Source organism: Lathamus discolor, chromosome 6 (assembly GCF_037157495.1).
Source record: "Lathamus discolor isolate bLatDis1 chromosome 6, bLatDis1.hap1, whole genome shotgun sequence".
NCBI lineage: Eukaryota > Metazoa > Chordata > Aves > Psittaciformes > Psittacidae > Lathamus > Lathamus discolor.
The window spans coordinates 9,913,023-9,929,695 of record NC_088889.1 but is presented as its reverse complement, the minus strand read 5'-3'; the positions used below and the strand labels follow the sequence as shown (position 1 = coordinate 9,929,695).

Here is a 16,673-nt window from a genome sequence, read left to right as displayed (position 1 = left end):
ACGATTTCCTGACCCTTACCCTTTGTGTCAGATGAAAGGTTGTATTTATACATGGTGTGAACATCATAACAAGAATTAGACTACTAATGAGTGTTGAAATTTCATAGGAATAAGGCTTACTCACGAATAAGAATTTGCTCCTATGTTATTTAGGTTATACGGCAACTATAATCTGAGTAGTACACATCGTTCCCAAGACACAATTGCAATTTCTGGGCATGTTTGAATTTAGCTAAATTATCAATATCAGAAATTGCAAGAATAATAATGCCAGACCAGTTCAAAGTTTCATTAGGATCAACAGTATGCCCTCAGAACTGGCCTTCGATAAAAGATTTCGGGTAAGACAAACACCAAAGCATGCTTTTCCCTGCCCCACTCTCCCAAGAGATCTGTGGTTCATGAGGTCTGCGGCTCAGAGACCTGGCTCCTGAGTCAAAAGTAGTGTTTGCATTTAATTACCATGGCCAAAATACTTGGCACTTGGAGGCCACTAAGGGATTTTACTTTGGTATCTTCCAGCTCACTCTGCACTGGACCCAGATGCTCAGTGTCTTGGAAAAACATCAGGCCCAGTTCATATGTACTGGCCTCTATACTGATGTTGCTAATGAAATAGTTACAGATACTCCAATTTTCTCTTTTTGCCTTGCATGGGCAGCAGAAATGTCTAATTGAGAAAAGCTTGTCCTCTTCAGGGCAGCCCGAAAAGGCCTTTTTTGCATATTAGGGTTAGTGCTTACACAAAGACAACTGCCCCCTTGTATTTATTCCAAAGAGCAGAAAACCTATCATTATCAGCTGCTTGACTGCAGCAGTCTCATGCTTTAAAAAAGCTTTGTGGCTATCACAAACCTTCATAAACCCATTCACCATTTCTGCAAAATCTGGATTCATTGCCTGGATGGTGCCATTTCTCTGCAATTGTATAGGATGGTATGTGGAGATTTTGGAGAGAAGTGTTTAATTGCTCATAGTCTGAACATTGATTACCCAACAGTGCCAGCTTGAAGCACTGGCAAACTAGTGAGTGAGCCATTGACAGCATCAGAAGGGTCACACCTTGGGCTTGGGATCTCCATGTTCTTGCACCCCGTTACAGTGCACAGTGACACACAAACAACTGTGGTGGGTTGGACCAAAGGTCTCTCCCGTTCCACGTTTGAGAGCGGTCAAAGACAGGTGTCTGGAGAGGAGTACAGAGCAACATCCCCAGTCTATTCTTGAACCTACATTAACTGTACACAGCAGCAACGGTCTTTGTGCCATCTATGGTTTCCAGGTCACAAAAACCTTTGCTGCAACCTTAATGCCTCACACTTGTAGTGGCAAAACTCAGTTTTGACTTCACTGCTGAAAGGCCTTCATTTTTTTCTGCCATCCAGTGACTTTCCATGATCTTCCCTTACTTTCCCTGTCAGCTGACGTAGTGGAGATTGAGTTTCAGAAGGCTTCCTGCATATGGGAAGGGATTGGTTGTTGCAAAACCCTTGTTTTCCAAGGGCTGGTCCACCAGCCAGATGACTGGAAGAGGGCATAGCTTCCATCCTCAAGTACCCCTGCCTGTTTCTTCATAGAAGCCTTTGGAGGTCCTTTGAAGCCGCTCTCACGGAGGGATCTGCATTTCCACCATTTAAACATGTGAGAGTTTCTTTCTGGAGACACTTCTCTGCTGGCCAGGTACCAGTGCATTTCACCTCATGTACTGACGATAACAAGAACCAGATCCACGTTGTGTAAATTCCTCAGCACAGATCTTGTTTTCAGCATCACTGCCCAGGCCTGCCTTGCTGTGCATGATCCTATCAGAGCACACCCGGCACTCACTGTTCCCAGAGGCTGCCACTGCAGTCTGCAGGGCACAAGCTGCCTTGTGCAGCTGGTGGATCTGGGTTAACACTGTCCTTTACTAGGTGACAAGGTTCACTGATCTTCTGGGCAGGAAATAAGTATGTTCTACAGAAAGAGAAACCTGTTTGTTTCATGGACTACACATGAAATATAAAGCAACATCTTCTACAGACATTTATTTCACAGAAATATTCCTTTCAGGAGACAAAAGATGTCCTTAAAAATATTGGGCTGCCCTACTTTTTATTAGTAAGAACCAAGGCTCCAAAAAGTTTTTCCTGGAATGGCCTACAGCTACTTTCTTTTTTTTTTTTTTTTAATATGACAGGCTGATCTCAGTCAGTATTCTCATCAAGCCTTAGGCCTGTCGTTAACTACAATATTAAATCTTGGTCTTATTAAATCTGAGCTTTGTTGCTATGAAGTTTCGTAAAAAACTTCCAATACTACACTGCCCATTGATTTTAAAAGCTGGAAGGCGGTATTACTAATGTTTTTCCTTATATCACCTAAATCTTGTGTAACACCATTGTAATAACAAAATCCCTTTCATTGCCATGTTCGCCAAAGGAAACTGTTGTGTGCAGAAAGAAACGTTTGAAGATGTGCACACAACATGCTGTGTATACTTCTTACCTTTATCTCTGACTGTATCACTACTGTGAGGGGGCAGCAGCAGTCTGCTTTAAGGTGAAATCTCTTCCCTGTCAAAACGAGCGTGGTTGCTGACTTTTTCCACGGCTGAGAGAAATCCTGGGACATGGTCCTTGGAATAAGAGCTTTCATGTCCTTTCAGGACTTCTCAGCTAAGCTCCTGATACCACTGGATGCTCAGACAGGCTGCCTTTACACTAATGTAAAGCCCAGGACAAATGCTTGACAATAGGAATCTGCACAAGGACAGAGAGGTAGATACATGAATAGTTGCCAAGTTGCAATGTGGCCTGTAAACAAGGATTTCCTAACTGGTTAAGAAACTGAAACAAACAGGTATAAAAGCAACAGTTAATCACCAGAAGCTCCTCCCTGTGATGTCATATCCTGAAGCAGAGCTTTTCTTACTGTAATTGTAAGCTGTTTTGATCAAGATCTAATTGCATAACTACAAAGATACCTGTCAAAATGGAGCCCTGGTTCTGATTGATGTTTATAATAACAAAGTCATAACCGCAGTTAATAATAGGAGTAATAAATGAATGGATAATCTCAGTGAATATTATGTGAATCAAGTTCACAGCTGCAGTTATTAACCTCTGTTCCTTTCTATTCAATCTTCTTTTTGGTTTCATCTACATGTTACCCTAGTCTGCTCCCATGCTTCCTCAGTTGATAGCTACCAACTAACCACATGCAAAAACCTATTTTCCCCCAGGTTACTTATTGTGTATTTGGTAGTCTAAGATATTTTTTCCATTTTTTTCTCTTTCTCAAGTCTTTGATGGTCATGAGGGAATGTAGTGTACAGAGCATACTGTATATTGTATTGTATGCAATTGATTGTACACATGGCAAGAAGTGTGGAGACAAAAAACCTGCTCTGCGCCTTGATAGCATAATAAGCTGCCACTGAAAAGGACAATGTTATGTATAATCAAGGAGTTCATCAATATGTAATCCTTTTGGGTGTTCTTGGTCAGGGCACCTCCCTACAGATATGGAAATAACTACATTTCTACTGCTAGGAATCAGTAGGTACACACGCATTTTTTGCAGCCATGCTGGCTTCTTTGCACTTCTACATGCAAGAACAGAAAGCTGTTCTGGTAGTTAAAGGTATTATGTGCAATTTCCCCCCATGACTTCCTTCAGATTCGTGGTGTAACCTTGGGGAAGATGAGTTTCCTCAAAACCTTAGTTCCTCATCTCTAAAGCAAGGACTTCAGCAAGAGCATTAGGAGTCTCACAGGAGCATTAGGAGGATGAACTAATTACCATGTGAAGGACTGGTAAAAGGAGTAAAGAATCTTAGGCAAATGTTAGGCTCATCTCTGCCTCAAAGGCAAAGGTGAGAGCAACTACCATGTTCTAATACTGTACAAGCACAGGTGGTATTGCAGCTGTTGTCTTTCATGGAACAGGGCTGATCTTTAAAGACTTCTGCGATGGTAATACATGTTCCTTTTAGACTTCATTATCCTCTTGTTTAGGGGAAGCTTCTAGTTGAAAAAGCTTCTGAAATGTTTTATATTTTTTAAAAAATGTCAAAACCTGTTTTAAAACAGGTTTGAAAAGGGTGGAGACAATGGAAATGAACAAGGGAGAAGCTTGGGTGGAGAAGAGAGGCTGGAATGACTAGGTGAAGATGGCAGCAATGTAGAATAACACAGTGCTTTGAGAGGATGGAGATCCATGCAACAAATCATGACGCTTCACTCTTCCTCTACTTGCAGTTAAAGGCAGTGGCACACTGCTCAGGATGTGATTTTCTAGTTTGCACTTTGAAAGTTCCAGAAAACCTGGATAGATGTTTCTGCTGTGTTAATATATTACACTGATATCACAAGTCTAGGGTGATTACAATGTACGGAAGCAACTTCCGCTGCTGTCAACCGATAAGTATGTGCTTTGATTTCTGAATAGGATTTCTGTATTTACAAATTTCCTTGGGCTGAGCTGTGTAACAGCTTCTTACCACTTAGGAAAGTAGGCTGAGCATTGCCTTTTCCCATGCTTACAGCCTCCCACATCTTCTTAAAAGTTATTGTACCTTGGCGGTTTTGATCATCCTTGATAAGGACCATACTTTACTCTATATCCTGCTTATTGTTGCACAATGATGTCTTGAGTTTAGGACCAAAGTATAATTTGCTTGACACTGAACAGTAACCACAAATTGAATGTCAGCAGATCTGTGTTTACAGTACTATTAGTTTGTATTTGGACATAAAAAGGAATTCCTAAATAATATGAAGATTGTAACAAACATTTACTTATCGCAGAATTTTCTTCATTATTCATTTTTGAGATATTCCTTTGATGGTGAGAAAAAGATACAACATGTCATCTTCAGTATTTTATCATGGAAAAACATAATTTTAAACAATAATTTTTATTGAATATTTCCCAATAGATTTTTCTTGTACACTCTTAAAGAACCTGCACTATCTGTTCTAGTTCGGTCCTGGCTGTTCTGGTTTCATCAAGCCAGCAGTATCTGCAGCTCATCTGGCTATGCATTAAGCAATGTGACTGATATTGCAAGCAGTGATTCATTCTTTCCTGTACCCTCTGAGGAGAGACCTGTTTTGTTTTATGCATCTGTGCTCTCTTAGTGTTCTTTCACAAGCATCTAGATGAGTACTGCTGAGGTGAACTGTATGCTAAAAGAACAATGTAATAAGGCCTGTGGTATGTCTTAGTCCCGACAGGTTTATTCAGAAGACTCAGAGCAGTGCCAGGGACAGCCATGCCCACTGGCGAGATTCACAAAGCTTGAGGACCTTTATCAGTGATGGTCTCCAGAGAGGAGCTTCAGGCAACCTTTTTGCTGAACCAAAGACATTTATTACCTTGTAGATAAGGACCAAGAACTCAGATGTGATTTGCTATTACGTGGGAGGCCAATGTAAAGTAGAGAGGCTAAATTAACATGGCTGCGATAGTCCACATTGCTGAGAAGACACATGAGAGGGTCCATGTGAGACTATGGCTTCTCTCTTGGGCACTTGGTAAGACTGTATCCTCAGCAGGAGCTGATAGAGTAGTGCTGCAGTAGTAGCCAGTGAAGGTTGAAACTAAGACTCGCTCAAAAATGTTGGTGCTGCTGCTTGCATTGTGTTCTGCCATTAAATTGGCAATCTTTCTGAATGTCTGCCTGGCAAAGGTATTCACGTTTCCTACTTGTTCAGCTCCAATCTTGACTACCCTCTTTAGAGTGTCCTTTCTGTTCAAGAATAAAAAATAGATAAAAGGGATCTTGGGTATAAATGTTCCTTGACGGTCAGATGTACCTATTCTTAACACTTTCATTCATTCTTAGTTGCAGGAAAGATGCTGTGAACCATTACATCAGCTGGGAGTCCTGAAGGACTCCAGCCAGAATATGAGTTTATTTAATTTCACTGTGAAAATAGGATTAGTTGTAGCCTTGTGATAAAAGACAGTCTGGAGGCTGTGTTTATCTGTGACTTACTTTGATGGGAAGGAAACTTATAGGCGAAAAGACATATGAAATGTAAAGACTTCACTGCCAGATGTTGGCAAAGCATCCAAATCTTAGTATTTATGTCAGGATGAACCGTTGCTGTAATGTAAGCTTTTAATCCAGGCTGAATGAGCAATGTCCTTAACAAATAAGCCAAATAATCAAACTGTAATCTTCACCTGTGTGTTATGCCCTGCAGGTCCAAAATTTAATTCATAGGGATATTCCTATGGAAATACCTGATTTCTACTTCCACTTTGCCAAAAGAACGCATCTGTAAGGGTGATCCAATGACACCTGCACCTCTGTTAGCACGTACAAATCTTGCAAGAACATCTACATATACCCAAACTGCCACTTAGGTGATATAATTTACCCCTGTTGCCTTACGGAGGAGTTCGGGCAGATGGGAGAAGTTGTAACATGGCTGTTGTGGGCTTCCCTGCATTACATTGTGTTACTTCATGTATTGCTGCTTTTGGCAGTTGTATTGGATAGTACACAGAGGCTCTAGGTATGGATTGTTGCCTTATTACTTGGACACTGTGTGTTTGGGAAGGAAAGGTAGAAAAATGTTCAATGAACATACATTCTTACTTAACGTGTCCAAGAAGGAGGTTTGGAGACAGTGCCCAGGTACCTCGGAATTGGTCTCTTGGGCTGGTGTACAATATGAAGATGACTGGTTAGTTGGTTTCCATGGAATATAATTGACATGACATGTTTATCCTGTTTATTGCCTTCCAGCATAAACATGAGCATCACATGGTGGCAATTCCATATGACACCATGTAGGTTCACCTGGGCTGGTCCTCTTCTGAAGCAGGATCAAGTTTACCTTGTCAGTCACTCTTTGATATGTATCTGGGGACCAATACCATCTGAAATGAGTTATCTAGAAAAGTTATAAAATCTCTTGCTAGAACTAACTCTCTTTGAGCTGGGGCACTTTTCCTAATATTTATACTTATTTCCCTCTAGCCACAGAGAGACACAGATCTTTGTCCTCTTTGTATCAATCATTTGCACATTATAGATGACTATTATGTTGACAGTCTTTGTTGTTGAATTAGAAAACTCAATTCTTTCAGCTCTTTCTCATGTGCCAGCCTTAGTCAATCCTCTTCCATCTGGACATACTTGATTTTAGCAGCTGGTAACAATTAAAGCCTTTTGCTATGAAGGGAGAAAAAAAGAGAAAGAGAACTGCAACATAGAACACACTGAGCATCTGCTTGTTCCTGCCCAGGGCTGGGAGTGTATGCAAAGCAACCTCAGCACTAAATCTCATCACCTGTACCATGTTTAACATTCTGTATGTGGGATCTAGTCCAAAATTTATCTAAATCTGTGTTACCAGGTAAGTCCCACAACATTATGTTTCTGGGACATAATTTGTTATTCTTCATAGAATCATAGAATAGTTAGGGTTGGAAGGGACCTTAAGATCGTCTAGTTCCAACCCCCCTGCCATGGGCAGGAACATCTCACACTAAGCCATACCACCCAAGGATTTGTCCAGCCTGGCCTTGAACAACGCCAGCAATGGAGCATTCACAACTTCCCTGGGCAACCCATTCCAGTACCTCACTACCCTAACAGGAAGGAATTTCTTCCTTATATCCAATCTAAACTTCCCCTGTTTAAGTTTTAACCCGTTACCCCTTGTCCTGTCACTACAGTCCCTAATGAAGAGTCCCTCCCCAGCATCCTTATAGCCCCCCTTCAGATACTGGAAGGCTGCTATGAGGTCTTCACGCAGCCTTCCCTTCTCCAGGCTGAACAGCCCCAACTTTCTCAAGGGCAGGATCACCTCCTTCAACCTGCTGGTCACGCTCCTTTTGATGCAGCCCAGGATACGGTTGGCTTTCTGGGCTGCAAGCACACACTGAAGCTGGCTCATGTTCATTTTCTCATCGACCAACACCCCCAAGTCCTTCTCTGCAGGGCTTCATGCAGTGACTTGGCTGTAACTGTCTGGTTTTAGATTTGAGTATCTTTGTCTATCTGCATTATGTTGGGCTATGTTGAGACTGAAGCTTCACTAGTTGCTAACTGAGCTGGTGTTACACGTGGATTATCAGGTTGTGGGACTTGGGTTTTGCTCTTATTAAGGGTGAACAGCCTTACTAAAGATTAGACTAACTTCTGAAGTCAACTGTAGTTCTGTTGCGGTCAGAGAGCGTAAAAGCCTCAACAGAGATCCCACCACATCTTTATCTAGATACAAGATTAGCCACAAGCTTAGAATTTCTTTGAAAATACCAAATGCCAGTCTTTTAAACCAGTATTCACAGCTAGTATGTACAACAAAAGACTATAAATTAACAGATTCTCCAAAACACACTTATCTGTAGTCTGTAATTGACTGACACACCTGCTGGAGAAATGGACATGCTTACTTTTACCTGCTTCTCTGACACCATCTGGGGAAGTAACAATGCAAAGCTGATACTAATTTTTGCAAATGTTAAAAACCAATGGAAGACCACATCCTTTAACAATAAATTGTTACCTAAAGGTACAGTGCACATATTCTGCATTTTAAAATTGTAATAATAAGTCTAAAAGTATCCTAATAAGTCTAAAAGTATCCTAATAAGTCTAAAAGTATCCTAATATCTATAAGAATTATAGACATCTGCATTTGCAATGTGTAAGTAATTTCTTCCCTGCTATAGACAATAAAGGGGAAACTATCGGATGAGTGCTGAAAAACTGTAAGATGTTTCATGTTCAGATGGTATCAGAAGACTGACAGATAGATCATACATAATAACCTGATTGCACAGATTGCTTTAAGCAACTCCTATTCATTACCACATGGGTTACACCACAAGTTTAAAGAAAGTGGGGAATGCCAAGCAAGAGACTGGTAGAGAAAGAACAACACAATTACTAGTAAGGCACACTCTTCTTGTGGGTCACATGGAAATATTAATAACTAGTTATTTTTTGCATAGTGCTTTTAGTCATGGGATGTCAAAGCAGAATGCGAAAGAGTAAAGGACAGTTATCGTTGTTTTATTGATGAGGAAATGCACATAGATAAGCAGGCTAAATTTTAATGGAAGCAATTGCCCAAAGTGATAGCTTTTCCAGCAAGTTACCCACTTGTTCATAAGTCTCAGCATTTTTCGGACAGTACCAAACTGCCTGTTATTATACACGAATCTAACCTGTTACTGTGATTACAAAGCAAGCTCTTAGAACTGGAGACATTAGAGACAGCTGTAGTTGCCCAGCAGACAAAAGAAATGTCTGTTGTCTAAAAATGAATGCAAACAGTGTACAGGGCCAAAGGACAGCAGATTTGCTCCAAATGGGAGGGTTGGAAAGGGTGAATGGCAGTGTAGAGAGAGAGTCGCATCACTCTTCACTGTTCAGGGTTTCAGTTTATTACTACAGGTTCACAAGAAATCAATTCCTTTATGCAGTTAGGAGTAATTGCCCAGCAGTGCTCCCTGCTAAAAACCCATTACCATCTTAGCAGTATTGGAGAGAATCCTGAACACCAAATACTCTACATACATGAGGTTATACACACAAAACGAAAGTTAATTGCACAGTCATGGATATACCCAGCCTGCCTCTCACCCAGGATCTCTGACAATCCCCAACAGACATGTCAGCACCCTGAGGCAGCGTCCAGCATAGCTGTGCCTTTCTGGCTGGGGGGCTATTTGCTCCAGCTTGAGGTGGAGGGCTGTTCCTGGGAGCCCACCCCAAAGCAGCCCCATGTATTAGGAAGATTTAATGCCATACTTGTAGCTAACTCTGCAACCCTGTGTTACTTGCACACCTTTTTCAGAAGTTAGAAGTTTCTTCAGTATCAGTGCTCAGAGTTTAAATCAGTAAGATAAAATGCATTGCTACTTTTGCATATTTGTTGATGGTGAAGGGATGTGATTACATGTTGGGTGAGACAGTTGGCTCATTACATGGAATGGACTACAGATACATGGGTGCAGCAGACCAGAGGGGGAAAATTCTTTATATCTAGACCCCCTTTAGCTCTTCTGTTCCCCTCTCAAGAGCACAGGACAATGTTAAACCCCTGTCTAAATGCTCAATTAGTTAAATAAGTATTTTATCCTTTAAAAGGCTTCTCTTAAAATGTAAACCTTTTTCTTCTCCGTCACAGAAATCTATTGATTTGCAACAAACCGAGGACATCCCAATGCTGGATTTTGTTCAGTAAAACTGGCTCTGCTTTTTTTTTTCTTACCAGTTGTCTTTATTGCAGTAGCTTCTTTGAATCTTCACTAGTGACCAAAGTTCCCACCTGCAGGAGGCAACAAATAGCAGTGAATGCTTTTGAATAAGGACATGTCAGAAAAGCAATAGAAACAATATCTCCTTCTTGCAGCTTGCTGTCTACACAGTGCTGTAAGTCTATGCTCTAAGATATTTATAGCAATTTGTAAGTTACAATGTGTCTTTCCAAATGCAGTTAGTCAAACTGATTGCTACGTAAGCCTGTCCTTGCCCACTGCTTCCCCTGAGACTGTCCGGACCAAAACTGTCAAGAACTGCAAAGATCCAGTGTGGAACGAAACATTTTGCTTCAGGATCCAGAGCCAAGTAAAAGTAAGATGCACAGTACCTTTATTTTTCTTTTGGGGCAGAGATCTCATTGTGTGATTGATACATATAGCACCCTAAAAATTAGTATGTGTGAAGGACTACAAGGACATGGGTGAGAGGATGTGGAGTAGCATGCAACAGCAAAATTCTTTTCTGCTATATAAAAGATAAACAAGATATTTCACAACTGTTCATGTAATCTCCTGTCACTTTTACTTTTTGTTTGTTTTGAAGTTCCTGCTTTTCAGCAGTAAAGGTGAGAATTTCAGAGTAAACTGAACAGCATAAAAGACATTAATGAGCTAAGTAGGGGAAGCATCACAGTGCGGTTCTTTTTAACTCTTCCTTTAGAACAACAACCTTGTGATACACCTATCACAAAATAAAGTTTGCAAAAGACCAGCTGAGCTTTTACCATTATGATAAATGTAGAGCTTCAGAAGATTTGCAGGTCCCACTGTCCACTTCCTTCAAAAAACAACATCAACATCAGAGTCTAGGAATCCACAGAGATCAGTGATAAGCCAAGTAAAGCCCAGCTTACTTCACACATGGGGAATCAAATACTGCTCTACAACTTGCACCCTTCGTTTCCTAGCACTAGTGGCAGAGCAGGACAAGAACTTTTCTGTCAAGTGCCAAATCAGCAGGCCAGTTCCCTGGCTCTCTTGAGCGTCAATAAACTCCTCCAAAAGGGTATTCAGAATAGCTCAAAGGGTTGTTACACCTCAGGGTCTCCAGTGAATTATCACACTTGCCTCTGTCTGCAGAAGTTGCCCGTGATACAAGTTCTCAGGCTTCCTTCCACAGAGTTAGGTGTTACTGGTCCTGTTTAGTACAGCTTTCAGCTTTAACACACCTGCCCATCTACAGCCTACATCCAATGCTTCCCCTGCATCCTAAAAAATTCTGATGTCTTTCAAAACAGCAGTGAGACACAGTGCCACTGAGCCCTGCAGGTTTGTCATGGAGGTGAAAAGCAAAGGACAAGCATTGCAGCATGGGAACAAACACCCACTGTTCTACAGCTCTTGCACCAGAACACCCATTCCTTGCAATGGTTTGTGTCTGACAGGTCTTTCAAAACTGCAATAACACATGTAACAGCTGGAAAAAATACCTTGGCTACAGGAAGCCGCTGGAACTAGTCCCTCACAGAGTAGTATTTGGGAGGACCTTGCACTTACTTTGCAGCAACTTTGCAGCAGGAGACAAGACGTGTGGCATTAGCCACTATAATTTTCAGTGTTTTGTGACAGCAGCATGACAGCTGTTGCTGTGGGCTGCACAAAATATGTCCTGGGGATCTGGGACTGCCAAAGCTCTCTAGCACGTCTGTCAGCGCTGCCTCACTGCTGTCTGGACTCAACAGACTGAAGTTAAAGCTCTCACAGGTTTCTTTCCAAACACTGCAATTGCTCTATTCATTACCACTGACCAGAGCCAGTCTGCTGGTTATTTTCTCCTTGCCTGTCTGGTGTGTCATTGAGGTATTCATTTTCCTAAATCCTAGGAGCCAGAGCTCAGTATATTCATATAGTACACTGTCACTGTGGAAGGGAAAAACTTGTTTGGATATGTCAGGCTGGTTCCCATCAGGAGCAGGAGTGTTTATCAAAAATCATCTGTTTAGATGAATGCCTGACAAAGCGCAGATGGTAAGGAAGGGCTTCCAGGCTGGCACTGTGGGCAGCACTCCCCTGGCTCCAGGAAGGCCACCCTGCCTGGAGCTGGTAGCACACAGCCCCACCGAGAGCTGGCTCTGCTCAGTGCTTGGCTCCCAGTGATGCTGCCCTCATATCCTCCCTCAGGAGTGGATAGAAACAGTGAGCTGCACAGAGAACCCCAGCTGCTTCCCACTCAGCATCCCCAGCAGTGCAGCCGAGGTCTCTTTTAGCCAGCCAGTATGCTGTGGTGCCCCTTCTGGCTAGCTGGGAGTGACCAAGGGACTTCAAATCAGTTGGTCACCAAGAAAATAAGTCAGCTTTTCCGGCCAAAAATGGACAGTCTGTTGCAGAACCACAGCTAGGAAAACCAATCTGCTCTTCAGTGTACTCCTGCCTTCTACAAACTGCAAACTGTTCCTTTTAAGCATATCACCTCCATCACCTTCCATAATCTTTACAGGCTTTTTATAGGTGGCCTCTAAACCAAGTTGCTGTGGCTGCTTCTCTCTGCCTTAGTCTCTATGTTTCTCTTAGCAAGCATGGTGGGCAGGAACCCAGTGCTGGACTGTCAGCCACAAGCAGAATTGTTTTGCTGTCTGAAGCACAGTGTGATGCATTTACATACATGTCCATGAAGGGCAGCAACCTTTCTGTCTTCTGACAGCAAGCTGCAAACCCAGATTCACTACAGCTTGCCATCTCTCACTTGCTAGTTTCTTACAGAATTGATTGATGTCAGTATTGAGCGTTTGGATTCTAGACCACCTTCCTTTCAGTACATTTCAGTTAAATCAGTTCCTTTCAGTTAAATCTGATGGATAAGTAAGAATCTCTGAAATAAGAGATTCCTGCAATTCACATGAAAATGAGCTGCCTGTAATACGGAGAGGCCTGAATTATTTCCCCACTGAGAAACAGGCATTTATGGTAATTTACTCAGTGCTCTGGAAGGCATCTCTGAGCCAGCCCATGTGCAGCTGACAACCAGGCACAGCAGGGGCCTTCATCACTGCTGTCCATCCAAACAGGCAGGTGACACGGGAGGGAGAGGAGGTCGATGCAGTGGGAGGAAGGAACAGGAGATTGAGAGGTGTAGCCTATAATCCCATGAAAACAGGCCTTTTTTCTGCTGCTTTCTGTGCATTTTGTCACCAATTTAATAAAATCATAGCATTTTCTGTAGATTCTGTGGTAACTGCATGTGATCTGTTTAATAATAATTTACAGGATATAATTATGCAACATGCAGCAGTTACATGGTGCTTCCTTAATGTATTTTAATCCCTGCTTAAATCCAAGGATTTATGTATTTATTTATTTACTTACTTATCACCAATAGCAGTACATTCCCAGCCACCAGATGGTTTCCTACAATTCAGGGAAAAGTGGTGACCTCAAACCAAATTAGAGGTCAAATGTGGTTTTCGATATGTGAGCTATATGTTCAACAATTCTGCTAGCCCTTGTCATTTAAATCAGGGGAACATCCACAACAAATCCAGCTGGGTTAGGTGGAGAGTATATCTTTTCAGTTCTGGGTGGATAAAAGGTTGTGCATGCTCTCTCACTTCACCCCATCCTTTCTCTGTCTTCCTTAACATGCTGAGAATATCATCTTGTGCCCCCATAAGGTCTCAAAATAGAGATGTTCCTAATCCTGTAATTCTGTTCACAGAATATTCTTGAGCTGAAAATCTATGATGAAAATGCAGTCACTAAAGATGACCTTCTCTTCACTGTCCTCTTTGATGTTGCTAAAATCCAGCTTGGAGAAAATGTTCACTTGATTTTTCAGCTAAATCCAAAGGTAGGGAATAAAACTGACTTGGCCACAGGACGGAAATGTTGGTATTAGCTCCTAGATAACTTATTGTAAAGCAATTGTAGGTGGGAGGGTTTACGTGGTCAGCACTTCATGTATCTTGTAAATTATCCTCCAAGCCTTGTTCAGAAAAGTGGACAAGGTTTGCTTCCCTACATCAGACATAATCCTGGAAGGTTTTACTACCTCCTCAAACCTCTTAGCAGAGTTTTCTTATTTTTCTTGTTCTTGGCTGTGTTGCTCAAATAGGTTTTGTTGGAGATAAAAGACTTCATCACCATTGCACAAAGTTTCTCTGTTAGAATTTCCATTCCTGTGACCAGCATTTGTGAGTTTGGGCATACTCTTGTACAGATGTTGGAGTATTCACTTAAAACCAGATACCCTGCCCTGTAAGTCCTTTGTGTATACCTGAATATAGCACAAAGATCCATGCAGAAGTGCTAAAATACATTGATTGTCAATTACCATAACTGTCTCATTACTTCAGTGCATATGAACCCATACATGATGACATCAGCATGGGATTTAGATACTTTTATAGATTTGCTGATTCACTGACTTTTCCTGTAGGGTATGTATTGGTATTCAGCTCTACTGACAAGCAGCTATCTATAATAGCTTGTCTGGTGACTGGTCAATGTATTGTTTGTGTTACAGGTCTTTCAGTCGGAAGAATGAGAATGCCCTCTGCTATTCAACAGTATTAGTCTTCTGATAATGTTACCCAGAAAAAAACAAGGCTTTAGGCAGTTTTAGGCCAATAGTTATTGCAGGTAGAGGATGAAGGATTGCCTATGTGGCCATTTTACTCTGCATTACCACTGTATGGAGAAATGCAGTCAGTCTGAGAACTGATGGTTAATGAAGGAGGGAGAATAGTTTCCAAATCATTCTAACTGGATTGCTTTCACTCACCTGAGCATACCCTAGAGCAGGAGTAAAATTTGATTTTAAGAGCTGTTTCAGGAGCCAGAATAATTGTTGACAACCACAGCTAGTGAGAAAGAAAAAGAATTCTGAATGTTTATAATGAAATGACCTTTTACAGACACAAGAGACGCTGGAGGTCGAATTTGCGTTGGAGAGCATGTAAGTAAAACTCATATGGGACCAAAGAACTGTCCTTTGCAAAAACAAGCAGTCAAGCATATGCTAGCATTTAGTATAATACAGTTTAAGATGCTCAGCATAACAGCAACAGCTGGTGTTCATCAAATTAGTTGCATATTGGCTAAAACTTGATGTTGCTTATCTACCAAGAATCGTTCTGAACAATAATTCATCCCATTATTTCCTGGAAGAGTGAGAAGGATAGTAAGAACTGCAGCCTCTGTGCTTATTACTACAATTATTTACCACTATCATTAAAAAAATAAGGAAGAAACTTTCAGATGTCTGTCAAAATTAAAAATTAGTGACATATTTGAGACTATGCTGGACAAGGCAACCTTAAAGGAAAGTATTCTATGATTCTATCATATAATCATAGAATCATAGAATAGTTAGGGTTGAAAGGACCTTAAGATCATTTAGTTCCAACCCCCCTACCATGGACAGGGACACCTCACACTAAACCATGTCACCCAAGGCTCTGTCCAACCTGACCTTGAACGCCGCCAGGGATGGAGCACTCACAACCTCCCTGGGCAGCCCATTCCAGTGCCTCACCACCCTAACAGGAAAGAACTTCTTCCTTATATCCAATCTAAACTTCCCCTGTTTAAGTTTTAACCCACTACCACTTGTCCTCTCACTACAGTCCCTGATGAAGAGTCCCTCCCCAGTACCCCTATAGGCCTCCTTCAAAATACTGGAAGGCTTCTATGAGGTCCCCACGCAGCCTTCTCTTCTCCAGGCTGAACAGCCTCAACTTTCTCAGCCTGTCTTCATATGGGAGGTGCTCCAGGTCCCCTGATCATCCTCATGACCCTCCTCTGGACTTGTTCCAACAGTTCCATGTCCTTTTTATGTTGAGGACACCAGAACAATACTCCAAGCAGAGCAGAGTATTATTCCTCGATGTTTGTTTAAGAATGTATTTATGTAATATTAGTCCTGACTGCATATTTTTTCCTCTCTTTCAGTCCAGTTGCTCCTGAAAAGCTTGTCACTAATGGTGTATTAGTGGTAATTTTAAACTATTTCTCTTGTATGTTTGTTTTAGTGCTAGTGATGGGAATGGTGAATCTGACAGGTGTCCCAACACCTCACTACAAGCACGGCTGAATGGGAGGGTAAAGGGGGGTCTGGCACTGGAAGCCATTCTCTTGTGTTGCTCCCAATGGGAAGATGTATTAGGAAAGAGTGAACACAATCACTGGAGATACCCAGAGAGCTGTCCACCACCACCACCAGCTGATAACAAGCCTTTTGATGAAGCCTGAAGTGCTCTTTCGTTGACTTAATGCCTCTGTGTTATTCCCTCTTGGGATTTCCCTTGGACAGCACTCATGGCCATCCAGTTTTCCACACCTCCATGGGATGATATGGAAGCTGCTTTCTGCACTGCCCCTAACTCATTATTTAGAGGAGGTAGCACTTGGCTGTCCAACTTAGCCGAAGCAGGGCTGCAGGGATAGACCTTGACTTGACTGACCCA

General features: G+C 41.8%; 1 protein-coding gene across 1 annotated transcript in view; it reads left to right on the top strand.

The window, feature by feature from the left end:
* The window catches only part of LOC136017748 (cytosolic phospholipase A2 epsilon-like), a 33,010-nt gene that overhangs the window by 3,417 nt on the left and 12,920 nt on the right, over positions 1-16,673 (top strand). Inside the window, exons 3-6 of the mRNA XM_065686301.1 lie at positions 10,449-10,585; positions 13,925-14,056; positions 15,123-15,163; positions 16,159-16,201. Of these exons, the coding sequence (XP_065542373.1) occupies positions 10,449-10,585; positions 13,925-14,056; positions 15,123-15,163; positions 16,159-16,201 (353 nt within the window). The remainder of the gene's footprint in view (positions 1-10,448; positions 10,586-13,924; positions 14,057-15,122; positions 15,164-16,158; positions 16,202-16,673) is intronic.